Source organism: Mastigoproctus giganteus, chromosome 6 (assembly GCF_048544385.1).
Source record: "Mastigoproctus giganteus isolate SK-2022 chromosome 6, ASM4854438v1, whole genome shotgun sequence".
Taxonomy (NCBI): domain Eukaryota; kingdom Metazoa; phylum Arthropoda; class Arachnida; order Uropygi; family Thelyphonidae; genus Mastigoproctus; species Mastigoproctus giganteus.
In genome coordinates this window covers 123301966-123319362 of record NC_143580.1, presented here as the reverse complement: position 1 = coordinate 123319362, position 17397 = coordinate 123301966, and the positions used below count along the sequence as shown (strand labels likewise).

The following is a 17397-nucleotide window of genomic DNA, read 5'->3' as shown; positions in this document are numbered from 1 at the left end:
TTGTTTGTTATTTTGGTTTTTAGGAGCTAAGGCCATATTGCTCCATGGATATGCGGTGGTCATTCCCTGACCTTTCCGCATCTTCCATATTTGGTGGTCACGGGCTCGAACCCCGGTCTAATCAAGAAGTGTGTGCTACGCACTGCTGCTCCTGCCCACCTGGCTATGGAGGCGCCTAAATTCCTAGGTGATGCACTTTCTTTGAACACCAGTGTATATGGATAGCCTATGTGATATGTATAAAACATAATAATTGCCTGGTTTCTGTTGGTCCAATTTTCATGAAATTTAGACAAGCTCGACAATTCTAAAAGAGTGAAACAAAATTTCATGAAAATCCATGCACTGGGAGTTAAGCTGTAAACTTGGCCCCTCTAGTGCAGAGATATGGATAAATAAATAATAATTGTCAGATTTTTATTGACCCCTTAATAATGCTTGAAATGGCCCAAGTATAAAATTTCATGAAAATCCATCCACTAGGAGCCAAGTTATTACATGTGGACAGACATGGTGAAGACAATAGGTGCATTATGCATACATGCTAACACACCTAAAAATGGAGCTGGTCTGCTTTAGCTTTTCTGTAAATGGAATTTTATTTTTTTACATCAATGTAAAAAAATTTTTTTTACATTGATGTAAATTTTTTACATATCACAGTACTTCAGAATTATAGATTCAGACCTGTTCAGGGAATATGATCTGCAAAGACGGGTGAAAAAAAAAGGGGGAAACTATAACGCTGCTTCTATATTTTTGAACCATGTCATGCTGTATGAATATTATTTGCTAATTCATGCTTGGACTGATGTGCTTGTCTCTGAAAACCATAAAAAAACAAAATAAAATCCCTGACCATCATCACTTTCCCCCAAAGGTAAGTGGTTGCCAATTTTTATTATTATTATTATTTTTTTTTTGCTATTTTTGCTTTTAATGGTTTGTGGTAAATTGCAAAGAATGTTTTTGTTTAATCATTTTTAGTAGTATTGATTGGTTACGCTTCTTCCCCCCCCCCCCTCTTTTTTTGGTACTTATTTTTTAAAAATTATTACAATGCATGTGGAAATTGTTCAGCTTTTTTCTTATATATATGTGTGTATATATCTGTATATAGGTTCACATTATTAAAATCTTGGAGAATGAATCTGTGAAACAGCGATGGATAGAAAAGCATGGAAAATTACCAACTGATAATGATATTGAAAGAATGTATGAACAGTTTGTACCAAATGTTTTGGCTTCTCTTCACAAGTACTCAAATGTTATAGATGGTATGCATATATTTTTTGAACTGCTAAATTCTTTAAAAGGTTTTATATTTGAATACACAGAATGAGTTTTGGCTGTATGCTTTTGATATATTTAAGCCATCTTAGCTTCATTGATCCACCCACTTCATGATTCAGACTGATTCCAGAAACATTGAGAAAAGTGAAGAATAACAGTAATTTGCAAAATTATTCCTCAAAAACTAGAGTGATATACAACTTGTGATAAAAGTGCGGTACATTCTGCTTGTTGAATACTAAGACCGTTACATTTACTAAGTGATGTAAATCCTTGAAACTAAAAGGGAGGTAAGATAGAGAAAATACTCCTATTTTCAGTTTACATGCACACACATATCATAAATGAAATAGACTTAAGAAACTACTCACCTCTTGATACTGCTTATTTTAATGTTCCATATGAGAGAGGGAAAACTAAGAAGAACAGAAGCTATGGTGGGGGGAATGCACATGTCCATGAAGTGCACCTCACTGAGGCATATACCTGTCACAATAATAATAAAAGTGCAGGGAGTGCTTCAAAAGTAGACTGGTCTTTTTGAGGTTTTCTTATTGTCAGCCACCACGTAAGGACGGGTATGGAAGAGAAGGGATTTTTAGAAGAATGAGGTGGCCAATTGGTTGTTAATGAACTTAATTTTATCTAATGCACCAGATTCCAGGAAATTCGATGCAGGGTGGGGTAACATTAAGTGTGTGTGGGTATTCTATTTGTATTTGGTTGTGGCTATCACTTCCATAGTTTGTAATTTGTAGTCACTATTCAGTTTTATCAACATTTTTCATACTAACCTTGCACTACAAATCTAAAATCATACTAACTGTACTTCAGGCTAGTTCATACCTAATCCTTTACTACAGATTTAATGAAAAAGACCTCCCCCCCCCATTTATCTACAGTTGTATCAGGGAAATCAAACTTATATTCATCAGGTATGCTGACAACATACTCATTGTAGAACCCAGACCTATAATCAACTGCCCTTGGTAGAGTTTAATTCATTTCATCTCAGACTCCAGCACACCCTTGAATTTGAGTCTGACAACAGCATAAACTTTTTGAATCTGAATCTAACCATCAAAAAACAGGTCACAAATACATCTCTCTACACTCACATCTTCAGAAATCCCATACACTCGTATCAGTTTTTCATTACAATTCACACCATCCTTTTATGTAAAAGGAGGATGGTGTGAATTGTAATAAATGAGTTTCCACTATTTCCGCTCCTGTTAATAAATGAGTTCACTTTGCATGGCACCCACCATACCACATGAGTAAATAACTTCAAAGAAGCTGCCATAAAAGTAGTTTTCTCAACCTCTATAACCTACAGGTCTGTGATTAACAGTCACAGCATAAACAAGTTAAATAGCAAGGTTATATTATTGTCACCAACATGCATGCATACTGCAACACTTATATTTGTAAAATAATAAGAGAAGATTACCTCAATATAGTATGTAGAACATTTCCGTATGATACTCTCCAGAAATTATAACGAAAAAAATTGAAAATCTTACATTAGAGTAACAAATAATTAAAACACAATTAAAAATAAGAAAATTAATTAAAAGACTTTAACAAAAAAATTTCAAAATGATTTCCCTTCTTGAAGCTGACAATGCTTTTTGACCATATGTCGTGACCACAGGAATGAAAATTACTGAATAGGGGTGAGCATGAAACTTAAATAGGGATTATTTGTATTCGTGCATTCACGTAAAAGCCCATGAATTGGAGATCAGATACGGCCGGCGAACATTAACAGAATTCTCATGTAATTTAATTTCTACGGTTTCTACAATTAATAGTAGCGTGTATTTTTAACAATTCATTTAACTGAGCCATAGTAATGTAGTGCATTTTAAATACCTAAAACTACCTAAAAAACAGTGTGTTATTGATATTGAATTTGGACTTCGTAATATTCCACAAAAAGATTTATTTATTCAACAAGTTAACCAAGTGGTGAATAACATAAAAGAAACGTGACTTCCTAAATTGAATACACATGACAGTTCAACTTTACTTGAACTTTGAGAAAATAAACACATTATTATACAGAGGGCAGAAAAAGGAGATACAGTAGTAATACTCGATAAATATGATTATATTAATAAGTCATATGGTTAAGATGCATTTAGGGCTAAAGCCTAAAGCTGCGAGCAAATTTAGACTATGTATATATTAAGTGCAATAGCATCATTAATACACAGCCATTTCTGAATAAACAGAATATTTATAAGGCAGAATCGTTTTAAGTTATATCTGATATTGTGAATACCTTCACAATAAGTTGCAATGATATTGCACTATTTCGAATAAGTAATGCTTCACCTAAGCAGAAGACTAGTGTTACTTATTCTCAGATAGGTACCACCACCACCACCACCACCACCCAGACGGCACCGTTTCAGGGCTATTTGACCCTTCTTCGGTGGAGTTATTCTTCATAACTGTCCATTATTGCATCACTTGGGTACCTACCCACCTACCGAAGAAGGGCCAAATAGCCCGGAAATGGTGTCGTCTGGGTGGTGATACCTATCTGAGGTACCACCACAGTAACACTAATCTTCTCCTTAGGTGAAGCGTTACTTATTCGAAGTAGTGCAATATCATGGGAACTCTTGAAGGTATTCACAATATGAGATATAACTTAAAACGATGCCACCTTATAAATATTCTGTTTATTCAGAAATAGCTGTGTTATTAATGATTCTATTGCACTTAATATATACATAGTTATAATCAGGTTTATCGAGTTGTTATTATCAATTGTTTCAGATACCTCCACTTATCTTGAAGTAGACCCGGCACCATTTACCAATTTGGTCAATCAATACAATAAAATGTTAAACATGTATCGAAAAAACCACTACGTTACCATGGCTCAGTTAAAGGAATTGAAGGCCAGAACATACAATATTCCTGCACTTTTCGGTCAGGTAAAATTACACAAGACTGGATTTCCTATTCGGCCTATTGTTTCCTACAGAAACTCTGCATTTACATCCTTGGCCACACATGTGTATAGCATTATAAAACCCTTTAGACAGGCGATACAATTTGGGATTAAGAACTACGATACATTATTTACTAACCTTAAGGACTGTAGACTTGGCGACAATGACAATTTATTCTCACTAGATGTTACCTCATTATATACGAATGTAAACGTTGAATACACATTAGATATTATTTGGGATATGTTAAATAATACCTCGATACCGATTAATTATACAAAGCTTCCTATTAAGGAAATTTTTCACTTAATTAAACTGTTAGGTCTTGAAAGGTGATATAGTTGGCCACTGTGATCAGTGGCCAACTATATCACCTTTCGAGACAAAGTGTACAAACAAATTTTTCGTTTGCCAATGGGATTGAGCCCGAGTGGCTTAATATCGGAGATCTATCTCTCAATGATAAGAGCGTATACATTTGATGCCTTTTCTACCTCATATCACATACTATAGACATTTATTTAGGTATTTAGACAATGTTCTAGTTATTACTGATAGTAGGTACTATCCAAGACATTTTACATTCATTTAATAATATTCATTCTAGACTCAAATTTACATTGGAAAGGGAGGATACGGATACAAAGTCATTAAGTTTTCTAAATTCCACGCTTACTCGGGATTCGAATAAAATCCAATTTAACATCTATCGAAAACCTACAAACACCAATATGCTTCTACATTATAACAGCTATCACCTGTTCACCTACAAAAGATCAATTATCTTTAATCAATTTCTAAATGCCTATAAATATTCAATGACAGAATCTGCTTTGGGCTCAGAAATACAAATATTAACCAGCAGATTCTTAAACAGGAGTTATCCCCTTGCTACAATAAACCGAATTAGGTTACAAGCTAAGGATAGGATACAAAATACTACACCAACAATCGTAATATCAAAAAATACTTTATTTCTGTCCCATATGTTGACAGTGGCACAAACAGCTTTACAGATTCTTTAAAGATACTGAATTTAAAATCGTGGCTAGGCCAATACGGAAATTACCCACTATACTGAACAATCACTCAGTCCTTTCCTCTTTGGCAACACAAATTAATGACCTGGTATACAACATTTCTTGCGGTGATTGCGACTTGTCGTACCAAGGTTCAACGTGTTTTCCTCTGAATATTCGTGTTAATCAACATGCGGCCTCAGTTCATCTTCTCGTTCAGCAGCATCAGAATTAGCCTTTCACGCCGTTAACGAAAAACAATTTTTTATTTAATGAGGCCAAAATACTTAGTGTCCAACGTAATTATATGCAACTATTCATTGCAGAAACCATACAAATTAAATTACACGAGAATTCTGTTAATGTTTGCTGGCCATAACTGATCTCTGATTTGTGGGCTTAAAAACGCATGCACTAAGACAAATAATCCCTATTAAAGTTTCATGCTCACCCCTATTCGGTAATTTTCTTTCCTGTGATCATGACATACTGTCGAAAAGCACTGTCAGCTTCAGGAAGGGAAATCGTTTCGCAATTTTTTCGTTAAATTCTTTTTTAATTATTTGTTACTCTAAAGCAAGATTTTTGATTTTTTCGGTTTAATTTCTGGAGAGTATCATACAGAAGTGTTCTACGTACTATATTGAGGTAAACTTCTCTTATTATTTTACAAATATTGATATCAACGTAGAATGTATTGAGCATTACAACTGTGTTTAATATTATCTAATGCAACACTTATAATGTACATAATGGAACTGTGCCCACAGAGATTTCGATGCATTCCCTCCTCCCCCAGAGATTGAAAATTTGATAAAACAATAGCAACTACACATCATGAACCAGAAGTGCTAGCCAGTGCTAGAACATTATCTGACATATATGATATGTATCCCAGTTTGTAAGGGTTTGTTCAGTCATTACTATTTTTAATAAAATAAAGTTTCCGATAATTATAAAAAAAATAAAGTTTCCGATAATTATAAAAAAAATGATTTTTGTCAGTATTTGGAATGTAACCCCATTTTTGTACTGGTCCTTAGTCCTGTATAATACGGTTTCGCACTACATGAGATTTTATAGGATCCTAACTACCATGTTATACGAGGGTTAGCTGTACATGATAAATCACTGCTTATAATCACATCAAGGATTTTGCTTTCTCATTTGTCATCTTTAACATGTTGAAACAGAAAGCAGTCATCCAGCAATTGTAGGAATGTTCTGCTAATGAGCAGGGTACCAACCTGCAAGTTACACTCAGTGTCTGAAATGTTAATATCTCCTGTGATCAGTGGCTTAACTGCAAAGGAGATTATTCGTTAAAATATACGCTTAAAGTACAGGTGCATACATGTAAGATTTAGGGCTAAAAAGGCATCAAACTGCAGGAAGAGTTTACTGTCACTTAAGTTAGTGCATTAGCATTTCTAAACACAGTAAACCAGCCAAAGTTGTTTAATGGCATCATTACATAACTTCTCATATTAGCATTAGCAAAGGCACATGATGCAAGAAAGCAAGCTTATATGGCATCAGCCAGAAAAAAAAAAAAAAAAAAAACCCTTTCACCCATCCACTTGCTCCAAATGTTTGTCAAGTTCTGCCTTGAATCTATTTAAGCTATCAACTTCTACAACGACAGATGGAAGTTTGTTCCAGAAATCAACCACCAGCTGGCTAAAGACAAACTTCCGCACATCTATCCTACAACTGTCTTTCCTCAATTTGAATTTATGCTCTCTCAGGCGATTATTCTGAGCAAGAAGAATACCATCCACATTGAGTATGCTCAAACCATTCAAGGCTTTATACACCTCAATCAGATCACCTCGCATGTGCCTAGTCTCCAGACACTGTAATTTGCAAAACTTAAGCCTTTCTTCGTAAGAGCAACGCTTTGTTCCATTCACTAATCTTGTTGCCCTTCTCTATACTCATTCCAACAGCTCTACATCCTTCTTAAAATGAGGCCTCCAGACCAACAGAAAGGTGTTGCCTGACCATTGCCTTATACAAGGGGATAATCACCTCCTTATCCCTGCTAGAAAAATTCCTGTATATCATTTACAAGACACAATGAGCTACTCTTGCAGACCATCTGCACTGCTCAGAAAACTTCATATCTGCCTGCACAATTAACCCCAGGTCCTTTTCATTCTGTACCATTGTCAGTGTGGTACCACAGAGTTGATATGTTACTCTGGGATTACTGCTTCCAATATGTAGTACTTTACATTTGTCAATGTTAAACTTCATTTGCCACCTCTCAGCCCATCTGCTCAACTTTTCTAGATTCTGTTGCAGCAGTGTACTGTCATTAGTGTCATTAACAACCCTGCCAACCTTCGTATCGTCTGCAAACTTGGACATTAAGCCTGATATACCATCATCAATATCATTTATAAATACAGAAAACAACAATGGACCCAACACCGAACCCTGTGGAACTCCACTAGTAACATTAGTCCACGAAGAGCAGTGTCCATTGATTACCACTCTCTGTCTTCTCCCACTCAATCATCCCTTTATCCATAGCAGTAATTTGCCTCCAATGCCACACTGCTCCAAATTGTGCAGCAGTCTTCCATGTGCAACAGTATCAAAGGCTTTTCTAAGATCCAAATATATGGTATTAAAGTTATTCTTTGCATCCAGTTCCTTTTTGACTACATTATAGTATCCAATCAAATTAGTCAGACAAGACTTCCACTTAACAAACCCATGCTGTGTCCGAGCTATAACTGAAGTCTTGTCTAGATGATCCTGCAATGCTTCTTTAACCAGTGCCTCCATTAATTTCCCTGGAACAGAAGTTAAACTAACAGGCCTGTAATTGCCTTGTCTCGCTTTGATCCTCCTTTGTGGATTGGGGTCACATTCGCACATCTCCAGTCCATGGGTACCTACCCTGAGTCCAGAGAAGCTCTCAATAATTATGGCGAAGGGTTTGCATACTTCCTTTTCGGCTCCTTTAATATAACTGGATAGATTCCATCTACCCCAGGTGCCTTTCTTGTGTTTATCTTCAACAATTTCTCCTCCACTTTACTCTCAGTTATTACAAGATTATCTAGATGACTGCCAGAGTTTAATACACCTCTGGCATTCCCCTCCCTGAATAACTCCTCATGTGTGAATGTCGATGCAAAATATTCATTTAGTTTGTTAGCTACCTGAGCAGGATCATCAACAGTTGAACCATCGATATCAAGTGGACCGATCTGATTCATCCACTTTCCTTCTAGAGTTTACATAAGTAAAGAACTCTTTGCTGTTTTTCTTTGCATCCTTTTCCAAAGATTTCTTGTAATCTGCCTTCACCTGCCTAACCTCCTTTGTAACTTGGTTACAGACCAGCTTATATCTATCATAGGCTTCTGTGTCACATGTTAATTTATATGTATCACATACATTTTTCTTCTCTGTCATCCATTTAGGCCTAAATCTTGAACAATATTTCTTTGTTGGTGTGAAAAGCCTAGTAGCTTCCAAGATTAATTCTTTGAATGCTTCCCATTTTGAATTTGCTGTTGATAACATCATCAGTTGGTTCCACCGTATGGAATTTAAATGCTGTCTCAGACCACCATAGTCACCTTTATGAAAGCAAAAACCCTTCCCTTTACTCTTGATGGTAGTTACCTCTTTGAGTAAATCCCATTTCAGCCCACTGTGATCACTGCCACCTAGTGGTTCCTTTATCTGCAGATTCTTGATATAATCACTACTGATAATCAGATCAAGAGTATTACTCCCTCTAGTTGCCTCCTGAACATGCTGCTGTAGAAAACAATCATCCAATAAATCCCAAAATCCTTGCTAGTGTGTGAGAGACCAACCCACAAATTCCAGTCAATATCTGGGAAATTAAAATCCCCCATTATAAGACACTCAAATTTACTGGACCACTTTTTCTCTGCACACTTGGTCATTATAATCATCAGATTCATTAGGCCTATAACATACACCTACTCTCATTTTTCCTTATGTCACACCAAACAGACTCAACATTGCATTATCCACCCACATCAACTGGATGCACTTCCTTAGATTTTATGTGTTTCTTAACTAACAGCATAACCCCTCCTCTCTTCCTGTCCTGTGTATCCTTTCTGTACACATTGTACTCCCCAAATTCCAGTTCTGCACTGCTTATGTCTGTGTGATATCTGCCTTTGATGTCTTGACTACAAGCTCATCGAATTTATTAACTGTACTCCTAGCATTGGTGTACATGCAAGTATACCAGCACCTGTTTCTACTCTTAGTCACCCTAACACAGCCCATGTATTTACTTGTTCCACTATGACTCCCAGCAGTCCTGGAAATTCTCATTGCCTTGCTTTCCAAGCTGCTGTTCAATTGCATTTCAATAGAAGTAGTGCAAGAATCACTTTTACTTCTGCCAGCGGCTACTGTTAATCCATTGGTCCGTGTGTCCCCCCCAAGCTAGCAGTTTCTGACCCACCTAACTCTGCCTTGATAGCATCAGCAAATATTCTTGCACCCTTTCTATTTAAGTGTATCCCATCCCTGTAGAAGCAGTCTCTGCTGTTAACAAGCACAGACCAGGCTGAGAAAAATTCTACCCCTTGAGCCTTGCACAATCTCTCCAGGGCCAAATTGATCGACAAAGCTCTCATCATATACTCCCTCCTATCGTGTCTAGACAGAATTACAGACACTTTCAAATTCAACCCTGACGGCTTTTTTTCAGCATTGGCTTGTACTTGTTAAGTAATTCTGCCAGTCTCCTACTCTTAATATCACCCTTTGCACCCTTAAAGGATGATATCTGCCCTACAACATCAAACTTTGCCCCTGGAAACATACCCTGGTCCTTTTCCATCTATCCTTTTTGCACAATGTTTCCTGTTTCCCTGACTATAGAGTCACCTACAACAACTAGTTCCTTTGGGATCAGTGCATTCTGCCTTGGTGGTTGCCACTGTGTTGTGTGATGTTCAAGTGCAAGCTCTGGCATTGATGTGGGCAACTGAGAGCTTGATGGACCCCTCAATTTAAATCCTTCGAGGGCATTCACCCTGTCCTTCAAGCTCTCATATAAGCCCATAACAGTGCTGAGTTGGCACCTGAATTCCTCACACTCCTTACATTGCGCATACACAAAGACATTCCTCTTGGCAATATCATCTCCCGTTCCTGATTGCTCCACAAATATCAAACAAGCAGTGCATTTCTCCACTGAGCCACAGTACTTCCACTAGTTTGAGCATTTTTCTTTGTTGCTCTGGTGTGAGTCATGATTTCTATTCAAGTTCAATAAAATTCCAATACAAAATATAACCCTAAACCTATATCCCAATGCAGTTATAACACTATATATATGTATTTCGGTATCGAATATTATCTCCAAGTTATGTTATATGACTTTCTTATCCCCTGTCTACTTATATGTATTAATTTATGATGTTACGTTTGTAATAGCTAGGTCGCTATATTTATTTAGTTAAAAAAGTACAATTCAATTGACAATGAAGTTTAATAAGATTAATAAATTTTATTGATTAATTGATACTACTATACTCGCTATCTAGTTTTCCGTTAAGCCTTACGCTAGCACACATTGTATCTTATAACAATGGCGGCAAGTTACGAATGGTTAATCTACGGACACGAGGTATTATTTACTTGAATGGGTTGAGCACGCTGAATTCTGATGGGATCCTTCCACTTGTTCAGATTATGAACCTAAGGGGGCATAAATTCAAATTAAGAAAAGACAGATGTAGAATAGATGTGCGGAAATTTGCCTTTAGCCAGCGGGTGGTTAATTGCTGGAACAAACTTCCATCTGTCGTTGTGGAAGTTGATAGGTTGAATAAATTTAAGGAGGAACTGGTGCGATTTTTTTTTTTTTTGGCTGATGCTGCATAAGCTCATAACACATGCTTTCTTGCATCACATGCCACTACTACTACTACTTTCCAAATCGTGCTATCTAAATTCAAAATAAACCACGGAGCTTGACTAGGTCTATAAGCTACTTAAAGAAAATAATTTAATCTAACAATTAAGTCAATAAAGCGGCTAAGTATAATTAAAAACTTTTCGTTTGCGGGAGCTGCGAAACCTGTCCATACGTGGATTTGATACCCTTACCGATACTAAGTAATAACCTACAAAATCTCTATCTAAATTCAATTTAAACTAAAGTATTGTTACTAGGAATATAAAGCAACTCTAAAAAAAAAATTAATATCCCAATTTAAGTCAATAAAAAAGCAAAAACTTCTCTATTTGCTGGAGCCGTAAAAACTTCGCCTGTTCACATGTACTCTCGCACCCACTCTCCAATATTGTGAATTCCTTCACAATGAATTGCCTATTTCATTAATCCTCAAATTAGTAATCCTTTCCCAGTAGAGAGGACTGTTGTTACTTAATCTCAATGGGCACCATCACCACTCAGAAGGCCATTTCAGGGCTATTTGGATAGTGGTGGATAATGGATAGGTGCTCCCTATGGTATAACAACTGACTACTGAGTTGTGAATTAATTTCAGAATAAGAGAGATTAAACTACACCCCACTTGGCATCTCTCATATTATGAAATTTATTCACAGATGGATTGTCAGCTGTTATACCATAGTAGTACTTACCCATACTTACCCATGAAGAGCCAAATAGCCCATTTGGGTGGTTGGTCGTGGTGGTGGTGCCCACTGAGAATAAGTAACAATAGTCTTTTCTACTGGGGAAACATGACTTATTCAGGTATAATGAGATAAGAAACATGTGGCAGAATTCACAATATGGGATGTTATAGAATAATGCCATTGCACTAACTTATATCACAATACAGATACATTTGTTAAATTCCAAATTAAATGTGCACTATTTTTTTTTAAATCTTTAAATCATGAAAGAATATCATGGCCAATCAGACCATTGAAAATTGATGTCACAGCAGGTGGATAAATCTCACTAGTAAATTTGAAGTACTTAATACTTAAACCAACAAGTCCATTACTAATTTGTCTTCTCTCTTTTGACAACAGAGCAACTCCACGGACTGGAGATGTGCAAATGTATCCCCAATTCACAAAGGGGGATCAAAGGGTGACACGAGTAATTACAGACCAGTTAGTTTAACTTCTGTTCCAGGTAAAATAATGGAGTCACTGGTTAAGGATGCATTGCAGGATCATCTAGACAAGACTGCAGCAATAATTTGGACACAGCATGGGTTTGTTAAGGGGAAGTCTTGTCTGACAAATTTGATTGGATATTATAATGTGGTTACAAAGGAACTGGATGCAAAAAATAATTTTGATATCATATACTTGGATTTCAGGAAAGCTTTTGACACTGTTGCACATGGAAGACTATTGTACAAATTGGAGCAGAATGGTATTAAGGGTAAGTTGCTACAGTGGATAAAAGGATGGTTGAGTGGGAGAAGACAGAGGGTGGTAATCAATGGCCACTGCTCTTCGTGGACTAATGTTATTAGTGGAATCCCACAGGGTTCGGTGTTGAGTCCACTCTTGTTTTGTATATTTATCAATGATATTGATGAAAGTATATCAGGCTTAGTGTCAAAGTTTGCAGATGATACAAAGGTTGGCAGAGTTGTTAATGACAGTAATGGCAGTGTGCTACTGCAACAGGATCTAGAAAATTTGGGAAGATGGGCTGAGAAGTGGCAACTGAAGTTTAACATTGACAAATAAAAAAATGTACTGCATAAGGGTAGAAGTAACCCCAGAGGAACATACCAACTGTGTGGTACTACACTTAGAGTGGTAGAAAATGAAAAAGACCTGGGAGTACTTGTGCAGTCAGATATGAAGTTTTCTGAACAATGCAGACAGGCTGCAAGAGCAGGTCATGGAGTTTTGTCAATGATATACAGGGATTTTGCTAGCAGGGAAAAGGAGGTGATTGTTGTCCCTCTGTATAAGGTGGTCAGGCCATGCCTTGAGCAGTGTACAGATCTGGAGGCCTCATTTTAGGAAGGATGTAGGTTTGCTTGAGCGTGTACAGAGAAGGGCAACAAGATTGGTGAGGGGAATGAAAGGATCCTCTTACCAAGAGAGGCTTAAATTTTGCAAATTGCAGCGGCTGGAGACTAGGCACCTGAGAGGTGATCTGATTGAGGTGTATAAGGCCTTGAATGGGTTGAGCACGCTGAATTCTGAAGGGAACCTTCCACTTGTTCAGATTACGAACCTAAGGGGGCATAAATTCAAATTAAGAAAAGACAGATGTAGAATAGATGTGTGGAAATTTGCCTTTAGCCAGCGGGTGGAACAAACTTCCATCTGTCGTTGTGGAAGTTGATAGGTTGAATAAATTTAAGGAGGAACTGGACAGGCATTTGGAGGGAATGGTGTGATTTTTTTTTTTTTTTTTTTTTGGCTGATGCTGCATAAGCTCATCACTTGCTTTCTTGCATCACATGCTACTACTACTATACAGGTTACTGGAGCAGAAGTGGATGGGACGAGATTCAGAATACTAAAGCCTGATCTGACATCCTTTGTTAAGATTGCTGACAATCTGCTAATAGAGATCTTGCCCACTCAACAAGTGATATATTCAGAGGAATAGTTATGTCTGTCTGTATTGATACTGTTTTATGTTTTTAGGAGGAGTTGTTTTCTCATCTCCTGGTATGTACTTTATGTTGTATCTTGTACTTTTCAATTATTTTTTCCCAAATTTCCATTGCTCACATTGTGGCTCATTGGATCCACATTTACAGCATATTCCACCTTCCTGGCATTTACATTTTTGCTTATGAATAGTCAAATTTTTCTGGCATCTTTATTAGGTTCGGTATACATTGATGAATATGACACAATAGGTAATCTGCTGTTACCGTTGTTGGTAAAATCAGTAAATATAGTGTTGCAAATGGGTATAAATTCTCTATATTTTTTAGTCGTTATGAGGTAGCACAAGAAGTTACTTTAATGGAAATTCTGCTAAAGAATGAAAGCTTAAGCAGAGCTTCTATATGCTTTTGTGTACTGTTTCTATGAGAATGTCTCCTGGTTTTAGTCTTTTAACTGCTTTAGGTGGACCGGCAGCATTTTCTAACATTTCTGAATAAGAAATTGAGAAAGATTACTCATAGGTTCATTTATCAAAGAATGAATCCAAGGAGGCTGCCAGAACAGCTCATGGGGGTTTTGTCATTGATATACAGGAATTTTGCTAACTGGGATAAGGAGGTGATTATCCCATTGTATAAGGTAGTGGTCAGGCCACATCTTGAATACTACACACAGGACTGGAGGCCTAATTTTAGGAAGGGTGTAAAGCTGCTGGAACAAGTACATAGAAGGACAACAAGATTGGTGAGAGAGACAGAGGGGGTACTTTACCAAGAAAGGCTTCAGTTCTTGCAAATTGAAGCATCTGGAGACTAGCACCTGTGAGGTAATCTCATTGAGGTGTTTAAGGCTTTGAATGGATTGAGCAAGCTCAATGCTAATGGGATTCTTTTTCTTGCTCAGACTACACACAGGAGGGGTATAAATTGAAATAAAAGAAGGATGGTTGCAGAATAGATGTGCAGAAGTTTGTCTTTAGCCAGCATGTGGTTGATTGCTGGAACAAACTTCTATCTATTGTAGAAGTGGATAGCTTGAATAAATTTAAGGAAGAACTAGACAAACTATGGGGGGGGGGGGTTGCTGATGGTACATAAGCTTGCTTTTTTTGTATCATTTTCCAATACTAATACTAAATGGTGCATGACCTTGTTTATTGACATGCACTTCTTAGTCATTTTTGCATTTGAAGAATCATGACATGCTGAGCCCATGGGTTCTATTAATGAAAACATTTGGACATTCATTTGTCTCCTTTTAACCTTGCTGTGTGGTTTAAGTAAGAGGATGCTGGCAGGTTTCCAACCCTGCCAGCATCCTCTTACTTTAAATTTATGCCCTCTTGTGTCTTTCATCTCAGAAGGAACAAATATGCAATCAGCATTTAGTTTTCTGAGGCCGTTTAAAGCCATATATACTTCAATTAGATCATCTTGCACGTGCCTAGCTACCAGAACTCCAGTCTTTCTTAATAACAATATCCTGTATCCCAGTTAATCCTGCTGTTCATCTGCACCCTTCCTACAGCACCTGTATACAGTATTCCAGATGTGGCTGAACCATTACTTTATACAATCGGATAGTCACCTCTTTATCTCTGATGGTAAAGTTCTTGTGTATCATTAACAGAATCCCCATGAGTTGTTCTAGCAGCTTGTTTGCATTACAGAGAGAGAGATCTTTTTAATACTCTACTACTTTGAGTTTGGCCACCCAAATTATAGTATTATATTCTGGGTTTACTGTTACCTTGCATTTCATTTATCACTGTTAAACCTCAGTTTCTATTTTACAGTCCATCTGCTTAAATTATCTAGCCTGTCCTGAAGTAGTACTATACTCTTATAATTATATTAACCACTGTTCCAACCATTATATCATCAACAAACTTAGATATCAAAACTTGAAATGCATACATAAGTGTCATATATAAACATTAAAAATAGGAGCCCAACACTGACCCCTGGAACTCCACTCATATTAGTCACGATGATTAGTTTCCAATTATAACTAGCCTTTGTCTGCTACTCCTTTGGTTAAATGCAAATATTAACACATCAATGGAAGTTACTATTATGGGTAAAAGGGAACCATCCCCCTTATCTATAATAGTAACTTCTCCCTAATGCTAAATTGTTCCAAATTATGTAACACATCATATACAGTATGTTTCAATTAAAAGGCATCAGGGTCTACCATGTTTAGATTATTTGTCATCTGAACTTATTTTGTTATATTTGGGCAAAAATTTTTGAATATGATGTTAAAATTGGACTAAGTACTATTATTTAAATTTTACAATTTCTGGATTAAAAAGTTGCCTAGTCAACTGCTTGTTTCTGAAGGGAAAAGTTGCTCCCCATCTTTGGTTTTATCTAAAAATGTTATTTCTGTACAGTCAGTTCTGCTATAACGTGGTACATGTGTTCCTAAAAATCTCCTCATTATGGTATTTTGCACATTAAACATAACAGGGTTTATGGGGAAAATAGGGATGGGGCCAAGCACTCAAAAAAAATGTTCAGTCTGGTAAGAAAAACGCTAAAAAAAGTTAGAAACCCAATAAAATTGCTAACACAGGTGCACGTACCTAGCTTTCAGTAAACATAGCACTGTAATATATACATGCTAATTGATATTCCTGTTCACTGACTTTTTATTTTTTGGATTGTAAAATTCAAAACAGTAAAAAAGATAAGCAATCAATAATAACGAACACAGCATGCGCAAATTGCACAAGTGAGATATGGAGTAAAAAAGTATGAAGCTTAAAAAATAGGAATGAAGAGAAGATGCTGAAAATTTATTGGTTTTTTATATGATTGAAGATTTCATGGAAGGGAAAACACATTTCACCATAATGTAAAAACCCACACAATTCCTGCTATCAGTATTATTGCATATGCAATAACATCGAGTTCAGTACCCATTTATAATTAGATTGCACTAACAGAAAAGCCCAATAAATCGGGAACTGCAAATTGTTTTTATTGTTTTATGGTAGTGACCACCTCCAAAAATGTGCTCCTCTGCTCACGCTATCCCACCTCACAAAATTTCTTTCTGAACAGAAAAATGTGAGCTCCTGAAAACGTGAGTCGACCTACAATATCACATTTTTTCTTGTGAATACAGCGAATGACAACAGTGTGTCTCCAACCAATACAACAACAGTAAATAGGAACTATAGCTCTCACACATTTGACATTTTTTAAGCTTTGCAAACTTGTATGTATTGCTGTGCAGGTCGCTACGTTCAGCTTGGTGCCAGGTTTTGCATTCGCCTAGTGTTATTTGTAGACGAAATCATGCATGAGCTAACATGAAAATCGCATTATCCTTGTATTGTTCCTTAATATATCAGTTGCATTGGAGCAAATTCGCGCTGTAAAAATACGCGTTATAACAGAACTGACTACTTCAGAAATGAATGTAAGCTGATTTTATTTGAAACAAAAATAAAAACAAATGCAACAGTTGTAGCATGAGGACATGTTACACAACTGCACTTGTTGATAGCCATT

At 36.7% G+C, this 17397-nt stretch overlaps 1 protein-coding gene across 1 annotated transcript in view; it reads left to right on the top strand.

The window, feature by feature from the left end:
- LOC150084553 (uncharacterized) overlaps window positions 1-17397 on the top strand; it is a 150541-nt gene that overhangs the window by 73144 nt on the left and 60000 nt on the right. Inside the window, exon 4 of the mRNA XM_090375312.1 lies at window positions 1121-1277. Coding sequence (XP_090231438.1) covers window positions 1121-1277 — 157 coding nt within the window. The remainder of the gene's footprint in view (window positions 1-1120; window positions 1278-17397) is intronic.